This window comes from Plecotus auritus (genome assembly GCF_963455305.1).
Source record: "Plecotus auritus genome assembly, chromosome: 6".
Lineage (NCBI taxonomy): Eukaryota > Metazoa > Chordata > Mammalia > Chiroptera > Vespertilionidae > Plecotus > Plecotus auritus.
In genome coordinates, this window is record NC_137773.1 from 71,972,825 (window position 1) to 71,991,105 (window position 18,281).

At 36.6% G+C, this 18,281-nt stretch overlaps 1 protein-coding gene across 1 annotated transcript in view; it reads right to left on the reverse strand.

The window, feature by feature from the left end:
- The window catches only part of LOC308250685 (putative ATP-dependent RNA helicase DDX60), a gene marked incomplete at both ends in the record, with an annotated part of 79,164 nt that overhangs the window by 44,798 nt on the left and 16,085 nt on the right, over window positions 1-18,281 (reverse strand). Inside the window, 7 exons of the mRNA XM_080673378.1 lie at window positions 2,133-2,299; window positions 4,075-4,324; window positions 9,849-10,015; window positions 11,900-12,015; window positions 14,022-14,130; window positions 15,200-15,355; window positions 16,982-17,123. Coding sequence (XP_080529504.1) covers window positions 2,133-2,299; window positions 4,075-4,324; window positions 9,849-10,015; window positions 11,900-12,015; window positions 14,022-14,130; window positions 15,200-15,355; window positions 16,982-17,123 — 1,107 coding nt within the window. The remainder of the gene's footprint in view (window positions 1-2,132; window positions 2,300-4,074; window positions 4,325-9,848; window positions 10,016-11,899; window positions 12,016-14,021; window positions 14,131-15,199; window positions 15,356-16,981; window positions 17,124-18,281) is intronic.

Sequence of the window (18,281 nt, forward strand, 5' to 3'; positions counted from 1 at the left end):
ATATTGCCGTTGAATTTTAGCTATGGCACTTGGGTAATCAAAAGGCAGGGCTTTTGCCATGCTGGATGTGAACTATGATAGAGGAGAACAAAAGCCACCTGGGAGAGCTATCCAAAGAGGTCTACAGAACTGCCCAGGAGTGGCCCCAAGGCATCCTGAGATTATAGGAACAAGATGCAGGCAGAAAGGATTTATGGACCCTGTTAGCATTCTTCAGGACTGGGCAAACTTGCAAAAGGCTAGATCTCTGTGGTGGGTCAGTATGAAGACTTGGAAAAGTTATAAAGCATTAAAGGAAGAACTAGTTCAGAAGGAAATGCAGGGCTAACTATACATCTTTTCTCCTCGCCCCCACCCCCTTCCATTCCTCTAGGAACTAAATGCATGTCCACTTGACCAAGATCAAGCAATAACACAAGTGCAGCTGCCCCATTTCTAAATATACTATCTCATGACTCTCAAGTCATTATTTGAGGGGTATTGTGACTTAAAAAAACATTTCTTTTCAAACACATTCTTTTGAAGTAAGAGCTGAAAACAAAGAAGAGGTTTAAAGGAGTCAATATATGTAAGAACATCAAATAGAAATCATTGTAAGTAAAATTTTCCTAGGGGGAAAAATTAAGTTAATTCATTTCTAATTTAAGTTCTTTCCAGAAGTCTTCAGAAGTCTCCCAGATAAACAGACAAAATTTACAGGCAAAAATCACATTTATAGGAGAATTCTTTCCTTCTCTTTACCTGTCCTTCCCTTAATTATTCCTTCTAGAGGCACCGCAATAAACAAGTAATAATATGGCCCTGCTTCTGTAGAACTTATTCTCATTACTCTCATTTTGAGAAACAAACAATAAACTAGTGTACAAAACATACACACAATGAATTAGATAGTGACATGTGCTGTTAAGAGAGAGAAATAAATTTATAAGTGACTTCATGGGTGGGGGCAAGAGTTGAGGATATGCTGCGTAAGCTTGCATAGTCTCAAGCCAACCATAAAATGTTCCGTTGATATCATGGTGTTTCACCCAAAACATTAACAACAGCTCGGCCAGTGTGGCTTAGTGGTTGAGTGTTGAACCAGGAAGTCAGGGTTCAATTCCCAGGTTGTGGGCTGATCCCCAGTAGGGGGTGTGCAGGAGACAGCTGATCAATGATTCTCTTATCATTGATATTTCTATCTATCTTTCCCTCTCTGAAATCAATAAAAATATATTTTTTAAAAAACCAACAGCATTAACAACAAAGGAGCAAGCTATGCTAAGATCTGAGGGAATAAACATTCATATAGAAGAAACAGCTGATTCAATACTGAGGCAAAAAGGAATCCTATTCACTCAACAAACAGAATGATTTGAAATGATAACAAATTGGTAATCAGGGACCAGATATGTAGGATGCTGTGGGCTTTGATAAAAAATTTACTCTAAGTAAAATGGGGACCCCCTATGTTTAATCCATTCAGGCTGCTAGAAGCATAACTGAATGGCTTGCAAACAACATTTTCTTCTCATAGCAGATCTGGTGTCTGCTGAGAGCCTCCCTTACATGGCCATGTTTTTGCATATGACAAAAGAAGGAGCTAGCTTTCTGGGGTCCGTGTGTGTGTGTGTGTGTGTGTGCGCGCGCGCGCGTTTGTGTGTGTTCATTAATACATTTTTATTTAAAATCAATTTCAAACTTTCAGAAAAGTTGCAAGTTCAGTATAAAGAAACTTCTGTCTGGAACCTTTTAAGAGTAAATTGCCAACATAGCACTCAGTCCTTCCTAGCCACCTTAATGTGGGGTCTCTTTTTAAGGGCACTAATACTGTTAGTGAGGGCTCCACCCTCATGACCTAATACCTTCCAAAGGCTCCAGTTTCAAATACCACCACTCTAGGAGTTTAAATTTTAATATATGAATTTGGGAAAGGGGACACAAACATTTAGACCATAGCACCCTTAGTACAAATAAAACATTTATTCTATGTAAAACCACATCCATAAAAATTATTAGATCTGTGTCTATACAGGATGATACATAGCTAATCATCAATTTAATCTAATAGACTTTAATTCTGAATACATTCCATAGAATATTTTACACACACACATATATGAATGTCACGTAATATTTTCTATAGCACCTACCTGAGGATATAATGAGTATGCCAAGTTGTCAAATCCAACATATTTTAAATATTTGGCTAGTTTTTGTCGATCTGTATTTTTTAATAGTTCTGAATATTTTTGATGGATTATATGAATCCTTTTCATCAAGTTAATTATTATGTTCATATCTCTGGATTCTGTTTCAGCTTAAAAGAAACATTGTCATACATACCATGTTATATAAGATATTGACAGTAAAAACCCCAAAGCTGATTTAATTTTATTGCAGGATAAGAAAAGCATAATCATATGAATCACTGATAATAACTGAGGAATTCATAATTACTAGTCAATTACATTACAGCTAAGAGCGTGGCCTCAAGTAAGAGTAGAATTGCCAGCTTCAGCAAATAAAAATACAGGCAATACAGTTTGAGATATATATTCATGACATTTACTTACAGTAAAAAAAAAAAATTGCTACTTATCTGAAATTCAATTTTAACTTGCCTGTACTTGATTTGGGAACTTGAAAAGTTCCATTTCTAAACTTCATTTTCTTTTTATAGAAATTGGGGATACTAATATTAGGTCTCACCTCATGCGGTTGCTATAAGGATTAAATAAATTAATTTATATAAAAATTATACAATAATGGCAGCAGTTATTATTAACCATAAAAATAAATATGGAGAATGAGTGAATGGACTTTTTGTATTCTTTTTGTTGTTGTTAATCCTCACCCAAGAATATTTTTCCATTGGTTTTTACAGAGAGTAGAAAGGAGAGAGGGAGGAGAGAGAGAAACATCAATGTGAGAGAGACACATCGATTGGTTGCCTCTCACATGCGACCCACAAGGGCCAAGATCGAACCTGCAACCTTAGGTAGGTGCCCTTGAGCAGGAATCAAACCCTCAACCCTTTGGTGAGCAGGCTGATGCTCTAACCACTTAGCAACACTGGCCAGGGCAACATTTCTTTTTCTTTTAATATTTACTTTCCTGTGAACACAATTAAAAGATAAATATCTTTCATTTTCTCCCCAATAAAAAATATTCATTCTCTGGTTCTCATCCAAACACTTGTGCCCAAATTTACTAATTATTTAATTTGTGCATACCTCTTGGAGGAAGGATGCTGTATTAAAGTTCTTGCTCTGTCACTGACATTTGGGCATGTAATTTGTTCTCCTAGAACTTCAATTTCTTACATGTAATATTAGGGTAATGGAACCACCTCAGAGAATTGTGAGAATTTATATACATATACAAGGTGTCCCCCCAAAAATGTATATACACTTTAACAGGTAATAGCTCAATTTTGAAAATGCAATGCATTTTAATAAACGCTGCCTTTGTAATTATTCAAAATGTGTATACATTTTTGGGACACCCTATATATGCTAGGCCCTCGAATAATATTTTATTCAACGTCATTTCAGTATAACATTAACGAGGTGCCTTAGGAACTTAAGTCCAGTTAATATCAATTAGCCTGTAGTAAAATTAGTTTCACTATACATTGATTTTCTTAAAGTCACAGAACCTACAGATGACTTTACATGAAAATGTACTGTATATAGCTTTGGTTGTGGTTATCAACACTATGTTTCAGGTAGTTCAGCATGTGCCTGAGTCCCTTAGGAGACTATCATTAAGCACCTTCAGAGCAGGTCCTGTGTTCTTCTGGTTGGAAGCCCATGGACACCTAATAAGGTACTCAGCTCATGACTGGCCTTGAAGAACTGTGTACTGAATTGAATTTCAGGTGAAATCTATTCACCAATACCCATCACATTCACACATAGCCATGTTATTAGTGAATCAAACAAAAGGAAATCTTCTTACCCTTTACACATCAAGAGTTTCTGAAATCATACAGGCCAGAAAAAACAGTATATGTGGCCAGTATCAATTCTTTTGCTCTGTTCTTATTGACCTTTTATTTCAAGGTATTTCTAAAATTTGTATTTTATTTACCTGGTTTTAAACAGCATTCCATCCATAATTTGAAACAGGCATCCAATCCTACCATTTCTGCAGCAAATTTTACAGATTTAACAGGGCATGTTTGGAGAAAATCTTCTAGTTTTTTTATTCCAGAATTAGGATTTTCTTTCATTTCCTTTTCAATATATACTGACAAGTTTTTCCATCTTTCTTCCTCTTTTTTCTCTAGTTTAGCAAGCTGTCTCTTTTGGTTTTCCTCAATAAATTTTTCTGCATTTGTCTTTAAAAAAAATAAGAAAAATTAACAATAAAACAAACGTTTCCATGATAAAACATTTGATTTTTTTTTTCTAACACACAGCTTTTAAACGTCACAAAGGAGTCTGAGGAACCATTTGGCATTTTGTTGTTTCTACAGCTGGACAACTGAGATCATATTCATCAGACTGCTCAACTGTTCCCTTTTTAGAAACATAGGTACTATCCAAAATTCTTTTTGGATAATCTTGTTTTTAACTATCTGGTTTGCTGAATCAAAGCAGCTAAATTTGATACAAGTTCAATGTCATTTCTTTCAAGAATTAACTCCTCTTTCTGAGCTTGAGATACTCATCTGAACTTTGCAGATTTCACCCAAGAGATTTCCAATTTCAACAAGAGAACCATCTTCCCGAATAATAACCTCAATGGGGAAGTGAGTATACAAAGGCCTTGTTCTGTGACAGAAGCCCAGCGTAACACCCTTGCTCATGTTCCGTAGTGACTACAGATAGTGCAAATAGCAGCCAGTTCCTCTCCATTTCCCCCTACTTGGACAATCTGGAGCCTCTTCTTTTTCTTTCCAAGGAGACCGAGTTCTACATTGATGTGATTGACGTCCCTTTGCAGGGTGCCTGGGGCCTTTCATAACAACTGTGTGTCCCTTCACAGTGATGTCCGCATTTTCTGGAACGTCGACTGTCTGATTACTGAGAATGCTCTTCCTCTTCTCAGTAGATGTGGCAAAGAGAGAACATCTTTCAATACGATGTTTTTTGAAAGAAGTATTTAATATCTTAAGCCACTAGTTCACTACTTAGCACATTGAAGTAGAGCATTACAGAGGACCCTAGGGGTCCTAAATAATTAAATGTAAACATCTATATTTATACAGGCATGATAATTCAACATTCCCTTCTTTCTTCTTTCTATCTTCAACTATCACTTTCTTTCTTTTCTTACTTTTTATTGTTTTTTTAAAATATATATTTTATTGATTTCAGAGAGAAAGGGAGAGGGAGGGGGAGATAGAAACATCAATGACAAGAGAGAATCACTGATTGGCTGCCTCCTGCAATGCCCCACACTGGGGATCAAGCCCACAACCTGCAACCCCTACATGTACCCTGACTGGAATCGAACCCTGACCTCCTGGTTCATAGATCAATGCTCAACCACTGAACCACATTGGTTGGGCTTACTCTTTTTATTGTTGACACTATTACAAATGTCCCCCATTTCCCCTGCCTTTGCCCACATCCATCCAGCCCCCATCCCCCTTCCCTCTGGCCATCACCACACTGTTGTCTGTGTCCACAGGCTATGCATATATATATATTCTTTAGCTAATCTCTTCAGCTATTATTTTCTTAATCCATATGCTGAAAAACAGTCTTCTGGCATTCCAAATCTGTGAGGTTGGGTCTAAGAAAAACCATTTCAAACTAATATCCTATTAGGATATATATCTTTTATTAAACTAGGCTAAGTGTGGTATAATTATGAAAATTGACCAGGAGAGTAGCATGCTATGCTTTATAGAAAAATCAATGTAACTTTTGCTCAGTGATTCCAAGAAGAAAAATAATAAGTCAAAAAGGGGTTCAAAGTCATCATGTCTAAAATTGTAATATCTGGACTACAGTATGCAAAAGAGAATGTTGCCATAGCCAATCGCTGTAACAAACTTTCTTGTCCAGAACTCAGGTCATGTCCTTCTTTAACTCTCCTTCACCTTCCACCTCCGCAATATGGAGACAATGGATCATCTCAGGAACTCCAGAGTACCAATTAAGTGATGTTAACTCCTCCTGGGAGTGACACAGCCTAACCAGAGGTAAAAAGATATCCCTGGAGAGAGAGGTCTACATCAATAACATGCAGAAAAAATAAACTTCCTTAAGCACAAAATAGAGAATAAAGACTAAGAAAATATTTTAAACATATATGACAAAGATGTGATGTTGTAAATAGCTCTCAGCAATGAATAAGCAATAGTAAAGGACATAAAAGAAATTCATAGGAGAACAAACACAAGTGGACTCAAAATTTTGGAAAGAAGCTCATATCACTGGTGTTCAAAGAATTGAGATTAAAACCTCTGATTGAGAGGAATTAAGAAGAAAACAAGCACTCTGATACACTGATGATGCTAATCATTTATAGCTGAATGGATAAACAGGCAGGTTCTCGGGTACATCCTGGGTCGATGACTCACTATGTAACTCAGCACAGTTTTTTTCACATAAGAGTTTGGTAAATCAATAACGTATTATTATTTGTATTAATGTTAAAATAAGAATAAAATTTTGGACAGCCCTTTTATATGAGAATGTATATTAAAATGAATATCAAATGTATATCAAAAACCCTAAAATTTTTCATAGTCTTTGATCCAACAATTCTCTAAGTAATTAAAAAAGTGTAGAGAGATTCTGATAAAATTATGCTTATCACAGCACAGGTTATAATGGTAAAATAATGGAAACATAAATACTAAAAATGGAAAGATAAATATATAATGGAATATTAAGAAAAATATTTTGTAAAGTTTATTCCTAGTTTGAAATAAAAAGTTCTTCAAAACACATTAATAGGAAAAAATTATAAAACCGTATGTAAATTTTAAAATTGTTTGTGTTTATATTTGCCAGACAGTAGGGATGGGGGGGGGGGCGGTGGAGATGGAAGAGGGTGTAGGATGATAATTGGAGATGGAAATGAATAAATAAGTAAGTAAATAAATAAATAATAACTATATAACTCAACACCAGGAAGACAAACAATTCAATTTAAAAAATGGACAAATGACCCAGCTGGTGTTGCACAGTGGTAGAGCATTGACCTATGAACCAGGAGGTCATGGTTTGATTCCCGGTCAGGGCACATGCCCAGGTTGCAGGTTCTATCTCCAGTGAGGTGTGTGCAGGAGGCAGCCAATAGATGATTCTCTTTCATTGCTGATGTTTTTATCTCTCTTTCCCTCTCCCTTTCTTTCTGAAATTAATAATAAAAATATATTTTTTAGAAATGGATAAAGGACCTGAATATACATATCTCCAAAGAGGACATACTGATGGCCAATAGACATATGAAAAATGCTCAATGTCATTAATCATCAGAGAGATGCAAGTTAAAACCACATTGAAATATCTCCTCACACCTGCCAGAATGCTACCAACAGTAAATCAGCAAACAATAGTGCTGGCAAAGATATGGAGACAATGGAACCCTAGTGCATTGCTGGTGGGAATGCAGATGCAGCCACTGCGAAAAACAGTATGGAGTTACTTCAAAAAATTAAAAATGGAGCCCTGGATGGTGTACCAAAAGGTTACCCCTGAAATTCCTGGTCAGGAGGCAGATGATTGATGTTCTGCTCTCACATTGATGTTTCTCCCTCTCTCTCTAAAAAAAATCAATAAAAATATTTTTTTTTAATTAAAAATGGAACTACCTTTTGACCCAGCAATCTCACTTCTGGGAATATATCCTAAGAATCCTGAAATACCAATCAGAAAGAATATATGCATCCCTATGTTCATAGCAGTGTTATTTACAAATAGCGACCCGATGCATGGATTCGTGCACATTGAAAGAAAATTAATTAGAAGCTGGCCTGTGGGTGAGACTGGGCGAGATGGGCCGGACACGCCCTGGAGCCAACCTCCACAGTCCCTTCTGGGCATCTGCAGAGTGAGCAGGGTCCCTCCGGCAGGTGGGGTCCCTTGGCCTGGCCTGTGGGGGTCAGGCCAAAAATGGCTCTCCGACATCCCCCAAGGGGTCCTGGAGTGAGAGAAGGCACTCTGCAAAGTTGCTATCACCCAGGGTGTGGAACAAAAATGCAAGTGTGCAGTAAACCAGATTCGGGGCCGACAGTGCCCCAGCAACAACATAACCCATGACCGAAGGTGAAATTGGGCTCCCTCCTCTATGGTTTCGGGGTGAGTCACCTGAGAACCACTGCTGCCAAGTCACTGCAGCTCGGCAGCTCCTGTGTTGAGTGTCTGCCCCCTGGTGGTCAGTGTGCATCATAGTGACCAGTTGGATGGTAGGAGAGACACTTAGCATATTAGCCTTTTATATATATAGATAGCTAAGATCTGGAAACAGCCTGAATGTTCATCAGTACATGAGTAGATAAAAAAGCTATGGTACATTTACACAATGGAATACTATATGGCCTTAAAAAAGAAGGAAATCTTTTTTGTAACAAGTGTGGATGGACCTGGAGAGTATTATGCTAAGTGAAATAATTCAGTCAGAGAAAGACATATATCGTATGATCTCACTTATATGGAGAATCTAATGAACAAAATAAGTTGATGAACAAAATAGAAACAAAGGTATGGATACATGGAACAAAATGACAGCTAGCAGAGGAGAAGGAGGTGATGGGGACTGAATGAAAGAAGGTGGATAGATTAATCCAAGAACATATATGGATAATCCATAGATACAGACAACAATATGGTGATGGCTGGAGGGGGGAGGGTGGGATGGGTGAAGATGGGAAAAGTGGGGGAAAAGGTAACATCTATAATAGTGTCAGCCATAATAATAAAGAAAAAGTGTGTGTGTGTGTGTTTTAAAGTAACTGGGAGTGTGGCACAATTTTATTGATTTTTTGATACTTTTCTAGATAATCTAAATTTATTGAATGTGTTTGACCTTTATAATCTTTTTTAAAAAGCTGTTTAAATTTTCAAAACAATGTGCTATGATGAAAGCACATTTAATGACACAGAAAAATGACCATTTTATATTGATGGTGCGGAAATAAAAGTATATAGGGGGACTTTTTTGTAAGAAAAAAAGCACATAATGAATAAAAATGAAACTTTGTAGGTCAATATGTTAATAGTGTTTATCTGTGGGATGTAAGTATAGACTTTTCTTTTCTCCCCTTTTTTCTTACCTGTTTTTCTACATTTCAAAATAAATCATTAAACAAAAAAAATAGCATGCCGTACTATAGATTATACAGCCACAAAAATGTGTTTTAAAAAATTTTAATAACAAGAAGGGAAAATGACTACAAGGAAATGCACTAAAACGTTAAAGTCTTATTAGGATTTTGTTTTCTTCATTACACTTTTAAAAATATATATTTCTTTTTTATTTCAGAGAGGAAGGGAGAGGGAGAGAAAGATAGAAACATCAATGATGAGAGAGAATCATTGATCGGCTGCCTCCTGCACGCCCTCTACTAGGAATCGAGCCCACAACCTTAGCCTATGCTCTGACCAGGAATTGAGCCATGAACTCCTGCTTCATAGGTTGACACTCAATGACTGAGCTACACAGGCCAGGCATCATTATACTTTTTTTCTTCATTTTACGAGTATTTTAAAAGTACCTTTTGTAATTCATGTTAGTATTTAGAGTATACTTGATTTGACAGTTACTATTTATTTTTAGAAAATGGTTTTTTTTTACTTCTCTGATAACACATGTGCACAATGCTCGATATTGTTAATGAAGATCCCATATGGAATGAGTTGAGCTGTAGGATCCTCACAAGACCTAATAGATCAAGAATGTACCTGGTGTGTTTTTTTCTTTTGTACTGAAGAATTTTCTGGAGGTGGCAGAGAACTTCCTCTCGTAATCCTTATTGATTTGTTACTTCCTACCAAAGATTTTCCAAAGACATGATAAAAATGATGTAATTTCTGCATGTCCCTTCTTTCTTTCTTGCCTTTGGATTTAGCTGTAGGAAATAAATACATTGTTAAAATATGCTGACAATGCTCTTTATAAATAAGAATTTCATTTAGAAAGCATTTGTGAAAAAGGCTTTGACAAACACTTGTAAACACTTAAAATTTGCACTAATTATAGACATATTAGAGATTGAGAAACTCAAATTATTTGAGCCATATTTAAATAACATGGTAAAATCTAAATCAGTGTCTTGTCATTTGTATTTTCACTTTAGTACAACCTACTAGGCATTATGGGTACATCCCATAGAATAAGTCAAGGTGAGCTTACAGCTTTCCTTTTCTTCTAGGACATCAGAACCACAAAAGAAACTTTAGCTCTTTGGCATTTTTGATGGCTCTGGACATAGTGTCAAGAATAAAGGACATGAACACTCTGGAAGAGCTTCCAATTTAGAAACAGGGTCTCTGAAAATTACCCCCAAATTAGGTCAGAAATATTTGCCTAAAACAGCTAATCAAATTCCAGTTAATGTGCAGCTGTATTGCACACAACTAAAAAAAATGTATCTTTCTCCATGCTGCTGCTGGAGTAAATATAACCCAATCATGTTGCTCATGTGGTTTGAACATCTTAGTGGCTTCTGGTTGCTCTTCTATTGTTCAGAATCCTCACTAAAGCCTGCATGATTCAGACCCATCTCACATCACTCTCTGTGCTACAGGCCTTCTGGACACTTCCTTATTGGCCCCCACCACTACCACACCTGCATAACTATCTTCATCTTTCAGATTTGGTTTGAAAATTCCTCAACCCCTCAAGCCTATCCTTGGTATACCCTTTGCACCTGATTGTAGTAGTCATCATAATCTATATATATAAAAGGCTAATATGCCAAGTGTCCCCTCAGGAGCTCGACCAGGAGACTGGGAGTTCGATCACTTGCTATGACATGTGCTGACCACCAGGGGGTGGCAAGGAATGAAGGAAGGCCCTAGCCAACAGCTGGAAGGCCCTGATTGGCCCTGATCACCAGCCAGGCCTAGGGACCCTACCCATGCATGAATTTTGTGCACCGGGCCTCTAGTTTTAAATAAGTATCTCTGCAGTGGTTTAACATCTTCTATTCCTGCTAAACTGTGAGCACTACAAGAGCAGGACTATATCTTTCATGTTCCCTGCTGGATTCCCAGAGCCCAGCCCAAAGCTAGGCACATAGTAACTCTCAATTCATAGGATAGATACTGAATGAGTATGCCAGAGTCCTGCAATACCAATCCAGCTTCCACTTCCCACTCTATAGGGAATCCTAATGGTGTGCAACTGATTTTTTAATTTTTCCTAAAGTGTTTTCCTGTACCAGTTTTCATTCCAAGAAGATAACAAGATTAATGAACTATAGTGGCCCATAATATTTAATTGCCAAATTAATTACTAAATCATTTGAATATTTGTTACTTATTTCACTTAATTAATAATTATTAAATAGTATTTTGAAGCAAATAATATAATTAGTAATTTGGACAAACAATGAAAATATAATGTGATTAAGGAAGGTATTAGTTCTCATGAGACAATACAACAGGAAAGTTTAATTGAGAAGAACAAAGAACTAAAGCTACATTAATAATAACATATAAAGTAATTTGTTGTAGGAATCTAAGAAAAAATTTTAAAAGATTCCGCATGTCAACAAAACAACTCCCCCACCCCAATTAGACTGATTGGAATCTCATTTTTCATACTATAGAAACTAGTTCTTCCTGGTTCTGATGTAAAAGATGTTGGAAATTTGTATGCTGGCCTGAGAGAGAGAAGAAGACTATAAATTAGATTTCACTAATCTCAGATGACTCATTTTTTCTTATACATGAGATACAATTTAATTTATAAGAATGTTGAAAGTGTTGACGATATTAGTTATACTTACCATCACTATTGCACTTTGTCCTTTCAAAATCATCACTGAGAGGTCTAGAAGAATGCCAGTGGATGAGCTCATCAAATTCTTTCTTCTTAGAAAGAGATGTAACAGCTGGGTCATCACTAGGAATACAATAAAAAGGCATACATTATAATACACATATAATTTTTTTCAGTTTCTGTTAAAAGCCATGAGCTTATTTAATGGGTCTCTACACTTAATTTTATAATTATAAATGAACAAAGTATGTTTTTAAAACAATGTATATTGTGAAGAAATAATCAAGAAGTGGACAGGGATAGCTGTAGCATTGTCATCTCTATAACAATAAAAAGTGCATATTAAGAAATTATTTGTATGTGGGATTGAATTAGGTACCAAATAACAATAAAGTGCATATAGCATCCTATCTAATAAAAGAGCAATATGCAAATTAACCATCACTCTGCTACAACCACAAGCCACGCCCACAAGCCACACCCACCAGCCAATCAGGAGCGAATATGCAAATAAACCCAACCAAGATGGCTACAGCCACAGCGAGCAGGAGGGAGGCTTGGGTTTCCCCGGCAATGAAGAAAGCCAAGCTTTCCGCCTGCCCTTGCCGGCCTAGGCCTCCACTCAAGGCTACAAAGTTTCAATTATAGAAGATACATAAACCCAAACAGAAATGGCGGCAGTCACGGAGCTGGAAAGAGCAGGAGGCTAGGGTTGCCCCTGGTGATGGAGGAAGCCAAGCTTTCTGCACACCGTGGCTGGCCCAGGCCTCTGCTTAAGGCTACAAAGTTTCAATTATAGAAGATACATAAACCCCAACAGAAATGGCTGCCACCACGGAGCAAGCAGAAGGCTTGGCTCAGCTCCAGGCTACAAAGTTTCAATTGTAGAAGATAAATAAACCACAGATACCAGGGCCTCCACTTGGGTTGCCAGGGGTGTGGCCGGCCTGCAAACCACCACAGGCCCCTCGCCCAGGCCGCCCCATGCCCCAAGGGAACCCCCACCCTGATCCGGGACACCCTTCAGGGCAAACCAGCTGGCCCCACCCATGCACCAGGCCTCTATCCTATCTAATAAAAGAGTAATATGCAGATTGACCATCACTCTTAACACACAAGATGGCTGCCCCCATGTGGTCAAAGGTCCTGCCGCCAGGTGGACACAAGATGGCCGCCACAAGATGGCCAGCAGGGGAGGGCAGTTGGGGGCGATCAAGCCTGTAGGGGAGGGCAGTTAGGAGTGACCAAGCTGGCAGAGGAGCGAAGTTGGGGGCGACCAGGCCTGCAGAGAAAGGCAGTTGGAAGGGACTCAGGCCTGCAGGGGAGGGCAGTTAGGGGCAAACAGGCTGGCAGGGGAGCAGTTAGGCATCAATCAGGCTGGCAGGGGAGTCGTTAGGGGGTGATCAGGCTGGCAGGCAGAAGCGGTTAGGGGCAATCAGGAAGGCAGGCAGGCGAGCAGTTGGGAGCCAGCAGTCCTGGATTATGAGAGGGATGTCCGACTGCCCGTTTAGGCCTGATCCTGGTGGCCTAAATGGGCAGTCGGACATCCCCCAAGGGGTCCCAGATTGGAGAGGGTGCAGGCTGGGCTGAGTGACACCCCACCCCTGTGCACGAATTTCGTGCACGGGGCCTCTAGTTACCTATAAGATATGAAATTTCTAAAGTTGAGAGACACTTCTGGATTATTTTAGCTTGTTTGTGTGTATGTATGTGTACCTGTAAAATATTTCAAGCACAGAGAAAAAAAACTAGAGAGTAAGTGACACACATGAACCAAGATATTCACTGAATTCCTGTTTTGTGCCAGGTACTCTTCCAGATGCTAAGAATATGTTAATGAGCAAAAAACCTAGAGATATAAATTGAGGACTTGCTAGCAGGTAATTGATATTTAAAGAGACAATTGAATACCCTCCTTGCTTGAATATAAAGCAAAATTCACTAAAATTATAATGAAAATTTATCTCCCAGTGTGAAATTTAATTTACATATGTACAATATATGCAACAATAAATCCAGTTAATTCACTATACTGGATATAGTCATTGATAGGTAGATGATAGATAGATGGATGGATAGATAGATAGATAGATAGATATTACAAACAGGCAAAATTTTTCTATAAATACCTGCTTAGAAAAGGTAGTTCTGACAAAATATCTCCAGCATAAACTTCGATAATCTCAGCTTTCAGAGGAATGAGTCCTAATTTATGAATTCCTTGATTTGATCCTGGTACTATTTAGAAACACAATTAATATTTGAACACAAAATTCTAAGAATTTACCAATGTGATGCAAATGTTTGTGAAACAGCAAAATTAAACATTTTCATCATTTTTTTCAAAATAAATAATGCTTCAATGGAATTGTTGCAAATCAGGTTTAGATCAACTTTATATTACACCCATTAATTCACAAATGTAAATGTATATTGAGTGAATTGGTGTATAATTTTATTTCAAGTAAAGTTGATGGCATTTGAGAAACAGTGAAGAAATCACTATACAATCTAGAAAAGACAAGTAATTATTCTGAACCACATTAAGAAATATGCCTATTTTCCATAGTCGAAAAGAAATAAGATTTTATAAAAATATTTCAAATTTAATAATCAGTACTAATAAAATGAAGTAGTAATAAAATAATTTGTTTCTTTCATTAGTTGAAACTTTAAAAATACTTTTGTATATTTCATTTAGTCAAAATAAAATTTTTCCACATAAAATGGCTGATCCTAACCTGTCAATCATAATCCCCACAGGTCTATTTCCATACAAGTTGGTTTCTTCACATGAGCCTTAACAAACTTATACTTTTTGTAGAAAATACAATAAAGATACTGTTAGGATACCTTCTATGTCTGACTGTGGAAACAGACAGATTTGCATTCTAACCCTCTACCATAAATTGACTATGTGGTTGAAGATACTTTCATGAGATCTTATCTATAAAATGAGATTGACTGTATCATGAGTAGGGCTGTTTTAAAAAACAAATTTAAAAATTCATGTGAACCACTAAGCACATCTTGCAACATGGGTATTTAGTAAAAGTTAGCTTTCTTTCTCATGACCTCACAATAAATAAATAAATAAACAAACAAATAAATAAAATAAATAAGCAAGCAAAGAAATAAAAAGAGCAATGGGAAGGCAAAGAAGGTGTGCAGGTATGGAAGCTAATCAGCAGGACTAAGCCTGCAAAAAGACAAAACTTTAAAAGGTCAGGTTTATTTTCTAAACATGGATTGTACTGCTCATCTTTTTCTGTCCTGAATGAGATCAGCGTTTAAATCTTGTCAGCACCTCTAGGTGATGTTTCTTTCTGTGTAAGAAATGGTCTGGATGTTGTCCTCATCGGCATAGATCCTCCAAAATCATCATCCTCTGATAATGTTAAGACTGTGTTCCACAATTCCTCATATTTCTGTTTCAAAGTGTTACCCAATTCCAAATTGAGCCCTAGGTAGAAGAAAAAATATGTTCAAATTAATAATTAAAATCTGAGTGATAGTCACCATATTTTATGTTTTATGAGTATGTGAGTTATAAGTGTATGTCTGGGAGTATCTCATAGTAGAGGCTTAAAACAAAACAGAATAGGCTCCGGCATATTTTTCGTGTTGTTACTAATGTTATAAGAAAGTAAAATATCTTTGAACTCTCTGTACTTGTGTGACTTTTTTCTAGAACCAGAGTCACAGAAGCATCGAACAGACTGTCCAACCTGTGAGGGAAGGCGGGAGATCAACCAAAGGACTTGTATGCATGCATATGAGCATAACCAATGAATACAGATGGGGTGGGTGAGGGCATGTGCTGGGAGGGGAAGCAGCTGTGGAGAGGTCAATGGGGGAAAAAGGAGACTTATGTAATACTTTAAACAATAAAGAATTTAAATTAAAAATTAAAAAGCTGGTAAGCAGAGGAATAGACTAGGAATTCAGATTCCCTCACCCATCGTGTGTTATACTCCCACTACAGAAGCCTTTCCCCGTCTTGCCTGACCTTAAGGATTATTCAGGGTGCTTATTAAAAATAAAATTTTCCAAAACGCTGTTCTAGAAGACTGTGGTTCAATGAATCTGGGATGACATCCAGGAGTTTGCATTCTTTAAGAAGCATCCTAGGTGATTCTTACACTGAGGCAAGTTTAGGAATATTTTAAAAACTAAAGTATTTCTTCTGCTGTAATACAGACTGTTGCTGAATTTAAAAAAAAAAATTACAGTTTTAGTTTAAAGTGAAACAGATTTCTTACTGTTCCATATGTATGTGAAAAAATAAAAATCTTCAATGTTTGGGGGCAAAAAAAACCTTTCCTTCCCTCACTCCCTCCCTCACCACCCTGTCTTTCAAAAGTAGTTCTCATAATATATATATATATATATATATATATATAGAGAGAGAGAGAGAGAGAGAGAGAGAGAGAGAGAGAGAGAGAGAGAGGAACTGTTACTGGTGTTGCTGTATTTTCCTATCACTCTTAACAAAACCAGATGGGCCAATGAGAAGCCAGCCCATGGCTCCAACGTGATGGGTGAAGGAGTCAGGAATCAATATCAGGTGTTCTGTAGGTCATGCTAACACAACTTGTCCAAAACAATCAACAGCAAAGCTATAGTGTCATTGTATAACATATACAAATTATTCAATATATGAAAGATATACAATATATGAAAGATATACAATAAGTGGTAACATTTATTGTGGTGCTCTAAGAGTAGCTCCCACCGACCTATTTAAACTACGCCGTTCCCCCGCCCCCCCCACCAACTAGCTGATATTGTCTCATACATATCACAAAGTCCACAATGGAACCATTTACCTCATGTGGAAATAAAACTTTCAATAGAAAATATTTGCAAAGAAAGCTTCCTATCCAATTGTAGTTAATCAATGAATAGCCGATCACCATTGCTTGTTAGATACAATTCTTACCCACCCACTAAAAAATAAAAGACTTAACTACACAATTATTTAAAATATATCTCTACAGGAGACATCTGTAATACTATCAACAATAGAAAATATACATAAAAAAGAATTATCTTATAGTACAGACAAAATTTTAAAAATAGAACATACCTCTATTATGTTCAATTTCATAATAATAAGCAATATTTTTCCACAAACTATTATCAGTTAAGTCAGGTAGGCCAGTGAAATTCACATTCCAATTATTCCTAGCTTTTAATTGTTTTAAGATGAAAAATTGACATCTAACTAGCTAGAAAAAAAAGAAGAGAAAGAGGCATGACCTAATGATATAAAATCTTCCCAGAATGTTCATGACTTCCTTAAATTTTCCTCAACATGATCTATGCCTTACCCCAAGAAAAAGGGACTAGACTACATATGAAAACACAATGCGACTGTCCTGGCATTGGCAAAATCTATGACTATATACAAATGGCTTACCTTATTTATGCTTCATTTTTTATAACTGTAAGATTGCATGGCTAATCTATACCTTCCAACATACCTTGCAGCTCTGAAATGAAATGATACTTTGAATTTGTCACAATAAATATGACTTCATTGACTCAAAATAATAGTCATTATAGAAAACTAGTGGGTACTTCATTATTATTTCTATAGTTTCAATTAAAAGTTGCTTATGGCATCATTTAAAGAGTTAGGGCCTAAATAAAATACAATGACATATCAGACGGAATTTCTTAAATATATAATGAAAATGTCACCTGCACACATGATACCATTGTGCTGACAATGACTAGGTAATACAATCAACAATGCAGTTTTACAACCATACAACTGTACTTTAATTTATTGTATTATATAGTTTCTCAATATCTCACAAAGGGACTGTTTTAGCTTTCTGTAACTAATCATTCCTTTATCTCAAACTATACTAAAGCTAATGAGAATCATTTTACTTAGCAGGCTTAAGTATAATAAAATAGATTATATAATATTTTCTCTGGTTAAAGTTTTCTCCAAAGTGCAACTGTTTTCTTGATCTAAAGTGTTAATCCAAAATAAGACTGCAATACACTCTACCAGCAATTTTCAACTAGTGTGCCTCCAGAATTTTTAATACCTGACTATTTAGTCGGGGCACTGAACTCTTTCCCTTAGATTGTCAAATTAAAAAAATGACAACAATAGCCATCTGGTGCAAATGATTCAAAATTATACCTATTTTTTGTCAGATCAGCAAAAAAATAAAATTGTTTTTTGGTGTGCCACAGAATTTTACTAATCAGTTTATGTGCCCCATGAGATGAACAAGGTTGAAAATCACTGCACTATACAACAAATATCAAACTCAGAAGCACCAGGCTAAATTTGGAAACATATTCAAAATAACTGACAAATGACTTTTAAATTCATTCTTCTCTGTTTTAATTAATAATAGGATGCA